General features: G+C 23.2%; 3 protein-coding genes across 3 annotated transcripts; 1 reads left to right on the top strand and 2 right to left on the bottom strand.

Annotated features, from left to right (window-relative positions):
- Positions 1 to 687: 687 nt before the first annotated feature.
- Positions 688 to 2,681, top strand: PY17X_1309200 (conserved Plasmodium protein, unknown function; the record flags this gene model as incomplete). Its single annotated transcript, XM_022957014.1, has 4 exons — positions 688 to 781; positions 944 to 2,136; positions 2,220 to 2,353; positions 2,594 to 2,681. 4 exons carry the CDS (start codon positions 688 to 690, stop codon positions 2,679 to 2,681), a joined length of 1,509 nt encoding a protein of 502 aa, XP_022813500.1.
- A 535-nt stretch (positions 2,682 to 3,216) lies between these two features.
- On the bottom strand, positions 3,217 to 4,698 carry PY17X_1309100 (FACT complex subunit SSRP1, putative; the record flags this gene model as incomplete). The annotated part of the gene is made up of 1 exon (XM_721490.1): positions 3,217 to 4,698. The coding sequence occupies one exon, from the start codon at positions 4,696 to 4,698 to the stop codon at positions 3,217 to 3,219; it is 1,482 nt and encodes a 493-aa protein (XP_726583.1).
- Positions 4,699 to 6,975: 2,277 nt separating this feature from the next.
- On the bottom strand, positions 6,976 to 14,114 carry PY17X_1309000 (uncharacterized protein; the record flags this gene model as incomplete). Its single annotated transcript, XM_720680.2, has 5 exons — positions 6,976 to 12,825; positions 12,920 to 13,128; positions 13,324 to 13,566; positions 13,770 to 13,830; positions 13,995 to 14,114. The coding sequence occupies 5 exons, from the start codon at positions 14,112 to 14,114 to the stop codon at positions 6,976 to 6,978; spliced, it is 6,483 nt and encodes a 2,160-aa protein (XP_725773.2).
- Between the last annotated feature and the right edge of the window lie 871 nt (positions 14,115 to 14,985).

Below are 14,985 nucleotides of genomic sequence, written 5' to 3'. Positions count from 1 at the left end.
AATGAAAAAATAATTGTGGTGTGTAATCAGGTTTTATTTAATAATTATGCATCCTTATTTTTTTATTCATTTGTACCTTTATTACTTTTTAATTATATTTCTTTGTACTTTTTTATTATTCATTTATTTTTTAGTTGAATATTTCATAATATTAATATTTGTTTTCCTTTTTCATGTTTTTTAGTTGATTATTTCACATTTTTACTACTTGTTTTTATATTTTCCTTTTTTCTTTTTTTTGTGTTATATCATTATTATATATTTTTTGCTTTGTTAATTTGGCATATTGTTTTTTCCTTTTTTTTTTTCAATTTATTGACTTTTTTCTATTTTAATCCCCCCTTATTTGTCATTTTTGTATTGCTAATGTCAACTTTCTCATGCAATATAGCAAATAAAAAAAATATAAAATCTTATAATATTTGTTACGATATCAGTAAACAAGCATTTGTATACGTGAAGTATTTTTTTTTGTTCCCTATTCAAAAAAAAAAATATTAAAGCTCACACATCCTCTCATGTTGCACATATATTGTGTACACCCTATAATTATTTTTATAATTTTATTTATTATCCCACAATTTTATGCTTAAGAAGAAACAGATGCTTTTATTTCACAAAAAAAAAGAAAAAATATATAAAAGCATAGGTAAAAAATATGAAATATTCAACTAAAAAAGAAAAAAAATGGATGTTACTGAATTTGACATTCCACTATTTTCCCCAAATGTAACAGAAATAAACTTCGAAATTTTCGATTTATGGATAAGAGGGCATAATGGTAACGAAATAAAATAATAGTAAAATAAGAGTGTAATAGTAATAAAATAGCTACACCTAAAAAGAGAGAGAGAAAAAGAAATAATGTGGTACTCGTTAAAATGATGCATATCAACATAACCGTTATATAATTTGTAGTATTTTTTATTTCACAATTTTGCAGAAAAGGAAGTGTTTTATTTGTTACAAAACACTTTTTGTTCATCCATTGAAAAAATGAAAAATGAAGAAATGCATATGAGTTATAGAGATTATGTGCTTATCAATAAAATATATAAAAAAGATGGCGAGGAAAATTTGGAAAATAATAAACCTGAAAAATTAAATAAAGATAAAGCTAAAGACAATATATTATTTGTAAAGGATAGAATAATGAATATGTTTAATAATGAGAATAAAGATCCAAATAGTATTATGGGTGTGGATATATTTTTTCACCATTTTTTATGTTTATATATTAAACAACAATTTTATATTTTTAATATATTGTCTTATCATTTAGCAAATTTGGATGTTCATTTTTCCAATTTTTACATGCCAATAAATAAAAATAAAATTTTAAAATTAATAAAAATATATTATAATATCGATTTTAATTTGGAGAAAGAAGTAATTAAATATAAAAGTATTAATAATATATATAAATATACTAATGAACTAGTAAAAATTACAGGCATTCATAAAATATCAGTGAAAAGACAAATAGAGAATATAAAAAAAGTATGGAAGTATATTATAAATATATATGAAGCACGTGATATAAATGTTAGCACTTTACATAAAAAAACGAATGTAAGTGTAAAAAAAATCATAAAATTTATTAAAACAAATTTTCATTTGTATAAATTTTTTATAAATAAAAAACGAGAAACAGTTATAGATATAAATGATTATCACAATCGTGGAAGCAAATCCCTTTTAATGAAAAATAAAGGAAGAAAAAGAAAACGAAAAAAGAAAGGGAACACTGTTAATTCAAAAAATGAGTACCATCAATATAATATTATCAAAACGTTAGAGAATTTGTTAGGGATTTATTTATCCAAAAGATATTTTCGTATGTATTGGATTATATCATATCATATAGAATTCCCTAAAAAAACGAATATGCCTTATTCCTATTTTAATAACATTATTTTATTATTATTAGAAAAATTACAAATTAATGATTTAATATTATCAAAGGAATATATAAATATAAGCAAACATATATATACTACATTTAATAAGTCTAATAAAAACTTTGAAAATCTTAAAATGCAGTTGTATAAACTAGTGGATATGAACAATTCTTCGAGAACGAAATCCATTAATCGGCTTAAATGCATCATGAACATATTATGTTGTTTTAGAAATGTAAGGGATAAAAGAAAGAAAAAATGCATATAAATATATGTATTCGTTTTATTTTATTATATATTTAATACTGTTTTTTACAGGGATATGAGATAAAAAAATTTTTGGTGATATTCTGTGAGCTTCAAAAAAATGAACCTATTGTAAACGAAAAAACATTCATAAAACACAACATAGGAGATTACAATTTTGTAAATCGAATGATGTGCTTTATAAAGTAATACTGATACAGTAGACAAGTTTATATAACTGAATGTATAATACATTTTTTGTGAATGTGTTATATATATGCACAAAAAAATGACTATTTAATGAGTTTGTAATTATAATGAATGATTATAATTTATACAATCAATTATATGTACTTATATTTTGGGTCATATTTCTTATTTATTACATTTAAATTTATTAATAGTCTATAATTATCTTTGATTTAATTTTTACACTTTTTATGCAGAGAAGCGGAAAATTATTCCAAATTAAAACAAGCCAATTTTAATAATCAAAAAGTGAATGAGAAAACCAAAACTGTTAATGGTTTGTAAAATAGGAGCAACCTTATTACACATATAGATGCAGTGAATCCTCTCAATTTTCTTTCCCTTTGAAAATTTTTTAGGTTTATTAATTTTTTCTTACTTTTATCCAATTTTTGGATAGCCTATAATTTGACATTCTTTTTTTCGTCATTTTTTACATTTTTTTAGTATTTTTATATTTTTTTCGTTATTGCAGTTGAATTTTTTATTTATATTTATTTTTTTTAAAAAGCATCATATTTATTAAAAATTCGCGAAAATATGTAAAAATTAAAAAATTCAATAAATAAAAAGAAAGTGCCCATGTATAATAATCATATTAAGATAAATACAAAAATAATATTTGCGAAGAACGAACATATTTACTAAATGATGTGCATATGGTTATAAGTTTTTGATTTCCGTAATGTTTGATTGTGAAAGTAGAGTGAATATAAATTTGTACACATCTTGTGTTTCTTTCGCTCAATTTTAATAGTGACACAAATATGCACAAATAATATATATGTGTGTACATAGTCTGATGCAGAACTTTGCTCCTTCATTTGTCGTCATCCTCGTCATCATATTCATCATCATCGTCATTGTCATCTTCTTCATCTTCTTCTTCGGCTACATAATCTTCTTCATCGGATTCAGAAAGATCATCATCATCGTCATCAAAGTCAGTTTTTTTTTCAGAGACATTTGCATCATCTTGTATATTAAGATTTTTACTTTTTAAGAATTCTAGTAATGGTGCATATTCACTTTTATCGATATTTGTATATTCATAACTAATTCCTCTTTTATGTTTAATAATTAGAGAAAAGAAACGATGTTGATTTATATTTCCTGTCCTTTGAAAACTTAGAGTAACAATATCATCAAAAGAAATTAAAATAACAGGTTTGACAACAAAAAGGAAATATTTATTTAAAGGATATAACTGTCCACTAGCTGCTCTATAACTGCATGTAATACCATGCTCATTTTTAGCCGTTCTATAATCTCCTGGGATAATTGCATTTTTTTTAGCTAAAGCTGTAAATAATCGTGTAACAACATCATAAGCTTTTCCTGTTAATGTTTTTTCTAATTTATAATTTTGGATATCTTCTTCTGATGCATTAATATCTAAGTCCATATCATCGTCATTACTTAATTGAATTAAAATAAAAGGATATTCAGTTTGACCTTGTTTGATTTTATTATTTAAACTAAATATTAAAATATATTGATTTGAATTAGTTTTTGGTACTAATAACATTTTATTAATATTTGAATATTGAACAGTAAAATCATAAGATTTTCCATGTAATTTAAAAGTTTTTGAATACATTTCAATTTCATATCTTCCTCTTGGTACTAATAATGGTATATTAGATAATGATGCAATACATTCGCTCTTTGAATCTCCTATATTAACTTTTTCTAATAGATTATTTTTTAAATCTTGGAAATTTTGATTTTCATCATTTTCATGAGGATAATAAAAACGTATTTCTGAAAGTACATCTTCATTTGTATTTTGTTTATTTTCATCATTTTTTAATTCTATGGCTATATCTGTTTTTATTTGCACATTTAGTTGGTTGATATTATTTGTATTAATATTAAATGCGTATTTTTTATCAATATCAAAAAATAAATTTGAATTTTCTAATTTGAATTCTCCCCAATTCCATCCTTTTGTAGCTAGTTTTCTGGTACCTAGTTTTATATTAAAATATTTTTGAAAATGTTGTGTAATTTCTGCAATATTTCGATCAGGAAAACCATCAAAAAATACAATCAAATTATCTTTAGATTCATTAAATTTTAAATGTAGTCTATTATTATTGTAACTTAGTTTTATCCATTCGCCTTCACTAATATCATTGCATTTGTATTGATATACGCTATTTGTTTTTTTATTTTTCCATCCTAAAAACTCATTAGACATTCTAAATGACCCATAGTCACATCCTCCCAAACCTCGGATGTTACCTATCGAAATTACTGGACTATTGCTTGACGTGCTTCCAGTATTATCAGCTGGCATTTTTAAAGTTTTTATTTGTATATAATTTTTTTATAAAAAAAATAGGTTTTCCTTAAAAATCGGCAAATTGGAAAATGATTAATTTGGTGAAGTTTTAAATTGTAACATATCAAAAAATTCAAAAGTAGTTTAAAGAAAAAAAACGAAAATTAATTTGTTTTTTTTCGTCGTTTTCTCTTTCGTTTTTTTTTATTTTTTTTATAGCTTTGTACAAATGCAAAGGCAGATGCGAGCCTCTTTACCAAAATAAAAGTAGAGCATCAATGAGAAAAAAATATTACTAAAAATTAATGAATATACTTATGCAGTAAAATTCTCCTTTAGAGATATAAATGCTCCTAAATCGAAAATACAAACTTTTTACTTGCATAAAAATATTTAAAAAAAGGAAGGGGGTGTATTTATATACTCATTTGGGAAAAACAATAATAAATGTGCATTCTGCATATTTTACCCTTACATAATCTTCAAACGTGTGCATATAATTAAGTATCATAAAAATTGTACATTTTTCAGTATATATTTTGGGAAGGGTTCATCTTATCAACATGCATACATACAATATGAAATAGTTTATTTTTTATTTGGGGTTGTAAAGGATAAAGTATATAATAAATAACTATATAAATAAATAAATATATATATATATGATAAATAAATAAATATATTATATAATAAATATATTTATATGATAAATAAATATAATAAAACAAATCAAGTCTCCTTTGAGATTATTTTAAAAAATTAACAAAATAAATTTAAGCATGTTTAGTACATTCTTCAATTTCTAGGAAAAGTATTCCTTTATGATATATTTTCTCTTACAAGCACATTTATATTTTTTCGCATTGTAATTTTTATGATTATAAATTAAAAAAAAATTGAATTAAAAATGTAATATAAACAATGGCTGGAGCATGGAGATAAGAAAAGTGTATTATATGTATGTTATTAAAAATATGAATAAGGCACTAAATTTTATACTTCCCCAAACTTGCAATTACATTTACAGGAGACATAAGTCTAATAACGCGGTGATAATAGAAATAATAATATAATAAATATAAGGTAATAATAATGATTAATTATATAATAGCAATAATAATTAAGATTGATAAAGAAAGTATAACTCATAACACATTAAAATGCTTGATTATAGTTCATTAAAAAATGGTAAAATATTGCCAGAATTAAAATAACATAAGCTAGTTATTTAAAGAGAAAAAGGTAAAGTTATTTAATATACAAATTTTCCCTTTTGTATGTGTGTATAATAGAAATATTATAAAAATTAATAACACACTTTCTCTAGTTAATTTTTTTTTATAAAGTCTCCTTTAATATAAATTGTGGAAAGATAAAATCATAAAATATTAAAAACAGCAAATAAATAAGCATATAAAACCTAAGAAATAGCATATACTAATTTTTATAACATTAATGTATATGATGATATGAATTAAAATTTCGCTTTATCTTATTATTGACTTTATACCCATAATATTAAAACACATATAGAATATAAACATGATTCAACTTGCATATTTCGTAAGGCTATTTTTATTTTCTTCACACAATTTCCTCTTATTTATAAAATGACATTATAAACATAAGCACTCCTTTATATATTTTCATAATTGCATTTCAATTTATATTATATACCTTTTTTAATGGACAAGGAAAAGACAATGGGAAATAGTTTATATATGTACCTCGTAATAATTTACATGTATACATATAAATATTATTTGAGGCAAAAAAGGTATGTTTGTCCAATATCCAAACTTATCCATTATGTAAATCATTCATTAATCAGTAATTACACAATGTAATGTTCGAAAAAAAATAAAAAAATACGAAAAAAAAAGAAAAACGAAACAAAAATGTATAATATATATGCGCATGCATGAACCCATTTAAATACTTCCCTTCACCCTTTCTCTTTAATACTTCTATGCATGGGGAAGAAAATAATGCATAGAATACATAAATTATTAGAAACAAAAAAATACAATTATTATAAATTACTAAAAATTATGAAGTAGGCATATTAATAAAAAAAAAATAGCTAATTTTGGTTAAAAAAATTTTCTTTATCTTTTTACTCTGTAAAAAACAACATCTAGTTGTTCTGCCTATGTACTTCTTTGGATCAACGTATATACATATATGGTTATTATAAAATTATAGCATTAATATATAAGGGTCTTTCCTTGTATATTCTTAACATGTACGTAGGAAGGTATGAATAGGATTTTTCCTTAGTTTTAATCCTAATCAATATTTTTGAGAGTTTCGACTGAAAATGTTTATCCATTTTAGCATAGGTTGTGCCACATTTCCGTCATTTTGATATATTTTTTTGGTGATATTATTTTTTTCTTCATTATTAGTTTTTTTTGTTTTTGAAAAATATTGAACAAAAGTTTTATTTAAAGTAAGATAATCTTTTATGTCTTCGGCATGATTATTCTCTCTAAATTCTCTAGAATCTTTAATCAAATCATAATTATTTTTCCATATAGCATGTCCTACTTTTACATTACGATTTGTATTAAATTGTTTAGCCATCAAATCCTTTTTCATATGATTAGATTGATCAATGGTCGATATATTATACATAATAACATTATTTGGTGATTTTTCTGAGTCTATAATTTTGTCTTTATCTATTTGATGTACCATTTTCCCTTCATGATGTTCCGTATTTTGTTGCAATATATTTTCGATATTATGTTTATTTTTTTCATAATTTCTACAATAATCTGAGTTTAAATTACAGGCTTTAATAAATTTGTTTGTTTTATTAAATTGGTCAAGAGTTAAATTATCTTTTGATAGTGTATTTTTTTTATTAATTAATAAGTCATTAAACCTGAGATAATTATTTTTAGCATTTTCATAATTATTAGGCTTTTTAAGGAAATTGTTAGCCATTTCATTCATATTGTAATTAGATTGTTTTTTAATATAATTGTTTGTTTGGGATGTGTTATAATTTGTTGGAATTACAACTTCATTTTTATTTTTCATAACAGTGTCTTTTAGAATTGTAATTTTTTGTGATTGATATAAATTATATTCCTTTTCAAATACAGGTTCACTTAACATTAAATTATTTGAATCGAAATAACTTTCTACATTTATATTTCCATTTATTTTATTTATTGCATAATTTTGAGTTTCATTTTTTTTTAAAATATAAATTTTTTTTCCATTTTCAAAGCCATTTTTATTATCATTTAATTCTACTATCTGTCTACAATTTAGAATTCCACCATGATTATTGTATATATCTGATACATGACTATAATTTTGTACAATACTCGAATTGTTATCAATAAACATAGTTGATACTATATTATTATTTGTTTGTATCTTATTTGGTATATCATTTGTTAAATTTGTTTCGGGAATTTTATTAATTTTTTCTTTGGGTACATTATTCATATATATTGCTTTATCATTTAAATCATTACTATTATTGAAAATTGTGTTATTATTTGTAATTATATTTATTTTTTTAGTGTGACTCGATAATTTAGCGTTAAAAGTATCTTCATGCTTATCTTTTTTTTCGTTATTTTTATTTTCTTTTTTATTAGTGCAATTTTTTTGAAAAAATATGTCATCAATATGTACATCTTTATAATCAATTAAACTATAGCTTCTTTTTATGCATGAAATTGTTTCATTCGTTAATATTTTTTTTGAAAAAGTTTCTTTTTTGCAATCAATTAATTTGTTATTTTGATCAAAATCTTGATGAACATTTTCATTAAATAAATTTTGTTTATCCAAAGGAAAGTATCTATTATGTTCAAAACTGTATGGGGTATTTTCTTTATTCGTGCTATTCTCAAAATTATGTTTTTTATTATGCTCTTTTGGATGTCTTTTATTAAAACCGTTATGAGAATAAAGTATTTTTTCTTCTTTTTGAATACCATTATTGTTTTTTGATTCCAAAGAATATGGATTATTATTTATTTTAATATTTGAATTGCATAAATCATACGAATATTCACAATCTGAGTAACTACACCTATTGTGATATATTGTGTTTATTTGGGTTTTTTTGTAATATATTTTGTTTGAAGTAAAAAAAGATTTTGCCATATCACAATTATGATTATCCTTGTGTGTCTCCTTTTTATTATTATTCTTAAAATTTATTTTATTTTCGAGTATATTTTCTTCGCTTTGCTTATTTATATAAAGGTATTCACTGGGTGTGTTGCTATTTATTACGATATTTTGTGATTTGTTTGTTTTTTTCAGTATTTGTTCTCGACCGGAGTTTTGCACATTGATTTCTCCATATTTTGATTCTTTTATTTCACCCTTATATTTTTTTGCTTTTTTTTTTCTTCCTTTTTTATCATGCTTGTGATTTCGTCTTTTGTGATAATATAAATCCCATTTTTTTAAATATTGTAAAGTGTCTGCGTTACTTTTTTTTGCTTCTCTCTTGACATTTGAAAATATTTTATGAATTTTTATATTATGTTTTCTCATATAATAGTGATTGCAGTATTTTAAGAAAATTAATTGGGATATATTTTCTTTTGAATATATATTTTTTTTTAATTTTAAAAAGTATTCTCTGTTACTATTATTTTGCTGTTTGTTATTTATACACTCAGAATTTTCAATGCTTTTTTTTTTTATTTTATTTTTTTTTTTATCACCCTCAATATATATGCTTTTATTTTTACTTAATTTGTCTATCTCACTATATTGCTGTTCCTTTTTTTTATTTCTTCCGTCTAATTCTTTTTTTACTAAATTACTTATCTTACAATTCTTACTTATTTTCTTTGCATCTAATAATTCATTCCTCTGCACAACATTATTGGAAGTACTACACATATTTAAGTTATTTATATCTGTATTGTTGTCGTTGTTATTGTTTGTATTGTGCTGGGTTCTATTACTCTCATTTTCATTGCACTTATTAATAATTTCACATTTATCAGTTTTGTTTTCTTTGGTTGCACTTACGAATTTCAGATTTTGTCCTTGTAATTTTTTACAACTAATGTTATTAATGCAATCAATACTTGAATCGTTGCTCAATTCTGTAAGTGATGTGGAAGATATCGATGACTGCAATGAACCAGATTGACTATTTTTTATGGGTTTATTTTTATTTTTTTTAATTTTATAATATGAATAGTCCTCGTTTTTTATATTGCAATCGTTTTGACGATTTTTAAAATCACTAGCATATTTATTAATGTTGTTTCTTATATTAGTAATTTTAAAACCGTTTTTTTGATCGTCATTATCATTATCATTATCAGATATATGCGTATCCTGTTTTTCACAAAAGGTGTTTAAATAAGTATACCTATTTATCGGTTTTAAATTAGCATTTATAAGGTTTTCAGAATAACTGGCAGATTTTCTATTTGTTTCCATTTTTTTATTTATTAAAGGAATTATAATATTATTGCTAGAAGTTTTGTTCATATTTTTGTAACAATCATATTTTATATTTTGGTTATTAATATTATTACATATGTTGTCGTCCTTTCGAAATATGTATATATCTCTTTTATTTTCCATATTACAAATATTATTATCAGAACAGTTGTTTCTTGAATCATTGAAATTGGTAGCATAATCTACAGCATGATTTTTGTTGTCCGAAAATAATTTCGAATTGTCACAATTATTTATTTTATCAGATTGTTTTGATGTATAATTAAGGCAATGTTTTTGGTCATCGTTTTTATTTTGTTTATTAATAGGCTTATTTATTTCGTTAATTTCTCTATTTTCGTTTTCATTATCATTTTTGATTTTATCTTTTATATCGTTTTTTTCTTTCTCATCGTATTTATTGATTTGATATACTCCCTTTTTGTCTTTATGTTGATCATCGATGATAATTTTTGAATTTTGTTCGGTCATGCAAATATATGCTTCGTTATTTTTATCAGGTTTATCCGGTTGGTTGTTTAAACCCCATGAATTGTGGTCGAGGTTGGAGTGACTACTAATTTTATGGTTTTGGTTATTTTTTATGTTTATCTCATCGATACTATAACTAGCATTAGATTTGGAAGCATATTCTGAAATCATCCTATTATAGTCGCAATAATTTGAATAACGAACATCATTATTATTATAATAATTGTTAGAAGTATTTATTTTGTTTTTTGATAGAATAGATGAAGTTGAAGATAAAATATATTTAGGATCATTTTGATAATTAACTGAACACTTAACATATTTCCCATTATTATCATAGTAGTAATAATTGTATTCATTATTATTATAATTGTCCTTATCATTTGGAGGAATTATCATTTCTATATTGTTGTTTTTGTTAATAGTTGTATTTTCGTCTTTTTTAATATAATTTGGGATATTATGGGTATAATTTTGTAAAAAATTCTTACTATTAGTAGATATATTATTTTCATTATTATATGGATCATAATCATTGTGTTCATTTGTGCTTTTCTTAGAAGTGAACAGATTATATTTTTTATTTTCCTCAGTTTTCAAGGGGTTACCAGGTGTATAGCATGGTGTAATAATACGTCCATCTGAATTTTTAAGTAAATAATATTTTTCATGATGAATAATATTTGGCATATTGGTACTAAGGTTATTGTGTTTTTTTTCTTGTGGTATTGCATCATATCTACTATTTTGGTAAATTCCATTTTGATTCAAATAAAGATTATGTTCTTTATTAGATAAAATTTTTGAATCATTTAATTTTTCGGGAAAATATTGATTGTTAATATATTCTCTATTTTCCAAAAGTTTGGAGTTATAATAATTATTTTTATTAAGTTGCTTATTATCTAGGTAAACACTTTCAATTGATTTATTTTGATCATAATAAATCACATTTAAAGATTTTTCAGATATATATATTTGTTTTTCATTTATTTTTGTGTCATTTTCAACATATTTTATTTGTTCATAAATGTATTTATTTTGTATGTTGGCTTCTTCAGATAATTTAGGGGATACTATTTTACTATTAGACAATTCTTCTTTACCCTTATTATTATTTAAATCTACCGTATTGTTTTTATATGTATTTGCTAAGCCTGTATAATAGTTCGTAATATTGTTAGCCTTTTGATCATCATAATTTTTTAGTTTATTATATAATACCCCATTATTATCACATAAATATAAATCATTGTTACCTTTATTTAATACAGTTGGTCCTTTTTCATAAATATTATAAAAGTTAATTAGATTACCATTACATGATTGAGCATTTGATGGGATTACATATCGAGATGAATAAGTTGTATGAGTTGAATTTGATGGTGGTGATGCTATACCGGTTGAATTATCTTCAATGAATTGCTTCTGATTTTTTTTTTCGTAATCACTTTTTAAATTAAGAACTTTTTCTTTGGTATTATTTGAATTATTCATTAGTGCTACATTATTATAAATATTAAAATTCCAAGGATTTTTATTTACATAAATTGGGTTTCCAACAGTAGATGATATTGGAACATTTATTTTTCTATTTAAATAAGAAATTTCTAATTTATTTTTAGCCACATTAGCAACCCATGGATCATTAATAACTTGATCCAGAGATAAACGATTTATAGGGTTAATATTAAGCATACCTATTAATAAATTTTTAACATTATTTGAACATCTATTAATCCGATTTTTTGGAAAAACTATTTTATTATTTACAATTTCTTTGTGTGCTTCTTTAATGTCCTTTTCTTCATTATCAAATGGTAACAGGCCAAATAACATCGCATACAATATTATACCTAAGCTCCATATATCTGCTTTTTCACTATCATATCCATTATGTTTATCACAACCTAATACTTCAGGTGCAGCATAACTTAGCGTACCGACAATATCGTAATGTAATGTATTTGACGCATCATTAAAACAGCAAGCACCAAAATCTCCTATTTTTAATTCATATTCAAAACAAGATGGCAATTTTCCTATCCTAATTAATGTCTTTTCCTTCTGATTCAATACCTTTTTGCAAAGAAATATATTTTCGGGTTTTAAATCTCGATGAGCTATTTTATTGCTATGCATATATTTAAGTCCATCGAGAATTTTTCGAAAAAAATATTGTGCACTTAATTCTTCTAAGTATAATACCTATAAAAAAAAATACATATATATAACGCAACTCATATTATATATGCATACAAAAGTAGGTATATGTGCACATTTTCAATTTTTGTAGCATTACATTTCTAACGTATGATATTAAATCTCCCCCATCGCAGTATTCCATGATTTGTATAATTTTATCTCGAGTTTCAAGAATTTTTATAGTTTTTACAACACAAGGATGATTCATTCTACATGAGACAATTATTTCATCCTTTAATTTTTGAAACAATCCTTCATCACCTTGAACCGTGGATTTGTCTATTGCTTTGGCCGCGACTAACATATCTGGATATAACAAAAATGTATAATTATAGGCACATGTAAATATATTTTCAAATCTTTTGAATATAAATATAATGGTGAAAATAGTTCAATGAATGGTATTTTTCTCCTTTGAAATATTTATATCATTATACACACAGATAATATAATTATAAATCGAGTAACATACACAAAAAGACAAAAAAATAAAAAAATAACCTGTATTTTTATCTAATGCTAAGTGCACTTGCCCAACTGAGCCTGTATTTATTTTTTCTAAAATTATATAATTCTTAATGTGATAATATTGCAAGGTATCAGACAACTTTTTTTTTGAATATCTCGATTGAATTTTTTTTCCACTTGAAACTAAAACATTAAATAATTTTTGTCCTTTAACTACTCCCCTTTGAATAGCACTATCTATGTGATCTCCCCATTGCAACATTTCGGGCTTCTTAGCTTTGAAAAAATAAATCATGAAATAAAATAAAGTATTAAAACATAAATAATAAAATATTATATGATTGGCTATAGTTTCAGCTCGAGCGAATCATTAGGTAAACACCTGAAATCATTTCATCATGTTTATGCCTAAATATATGGTGTTATGGGTGTTTTTACCCATATTTTTATGTTTTACATTAATTATTTTTTCTTTATACTTGCTATGAAATCTATGAGACTTCTCACTTGAGGGATAGCAGAATGGTAGAGTTTTAAAAACTGTAAACAAATAGAATAATTAAAAACAATGATAAAGAATAAGATATAGATAAATAAAACGAAAAGAACTTCGTGGCATGCGATCATAATACATATAAAATATGCAAACATAAAAAAAAGGGATAAAACAAACTGAATAGTATTCGCTATTTTATAAATCTAACCCTCCAAATAAGAAAAATATTTTCTGTTAGCTCGAAATCATATTCATTAACTGTTTCAACGTGGGGAATTGAGCGAAGCTCATCGTTCCATTCATTTTTCCATTTTGCAGTATCCAACATTTTAAAATTAATACTCCAAAAAGAAAAGGGAGGAACTATACAATAAAAACGCGAAAAAAACGAATTAAGGAATAAACATTAGAACAAAGTAGTAACTATATGCGTTAAAGACAAAATAGAAAATACAGAGAGTCCTAAAAAAAAATAATAAATCAAATAAAAATACAAATATAGACAACTATATATTGTGTTAAAAATTTATGTGTGGTAATGCTACAAATATGGGTAAAACGCAATGAACAGTACATATGACGATACAAATTATTCGAAGTAAATTCATTTCAATATATAAATATTTAAGAAAGAGCCTTAAATATGCATTGTTTTTAATTAATGAAAAATGGAAAGGGTGTGCACACAAAATGAAATAATAATAATAAACAAAAAATAAACTAATAGTTGCAAATATAATTCACGAATAATGCAAATAGGCATATTAGTATGGATCTTTGCATTAACATTTAACAGCATTTTGTGTATTTTAATTATATATTTAATAAAAGTATTTAAGCTTTTCGATTATAATGTCTTTTAAATGGTAAAAAAATATGCAAAGAAAATGTGTAACATAACTTCTCTTTTAAAAGAGTTAAAATAATTTGTAATATATATATATATATATTTATTTATTTATTGGAATTTTTATTTTATTATTATTATTTTTTACATACTATCTATTATTTTCCAATACGTGCATGCAACTAACAAAAACAAAAACAATGGTAATAATATTAAAATAATGACAAATAGTTTAATTATAAGAAATGTGGTACATAATATATAGTGTATATTTTTATACTATAAAAATATAAAAAAAGCAAGTTTGTTAAAAAAATAATAATTTTGTGGAAATGTGTATGTATTTTTTTTT

This window comes from Plasmodium yoelii (assembly GCF_900002385.2).
Source record: "Plasmodium yoelii strain 17X genome assembly, chromosome: 13".
NCBI classification, from domain to species: Eukaryota; Apicomplexa; class Aconoidasida; order Haemosporida; family Plasmodiidae; genus Plasmodium; species Plasmodium yoelii.
This window is presented reverse-complemented; position numbering and strand designations above follow the sequence as displayed.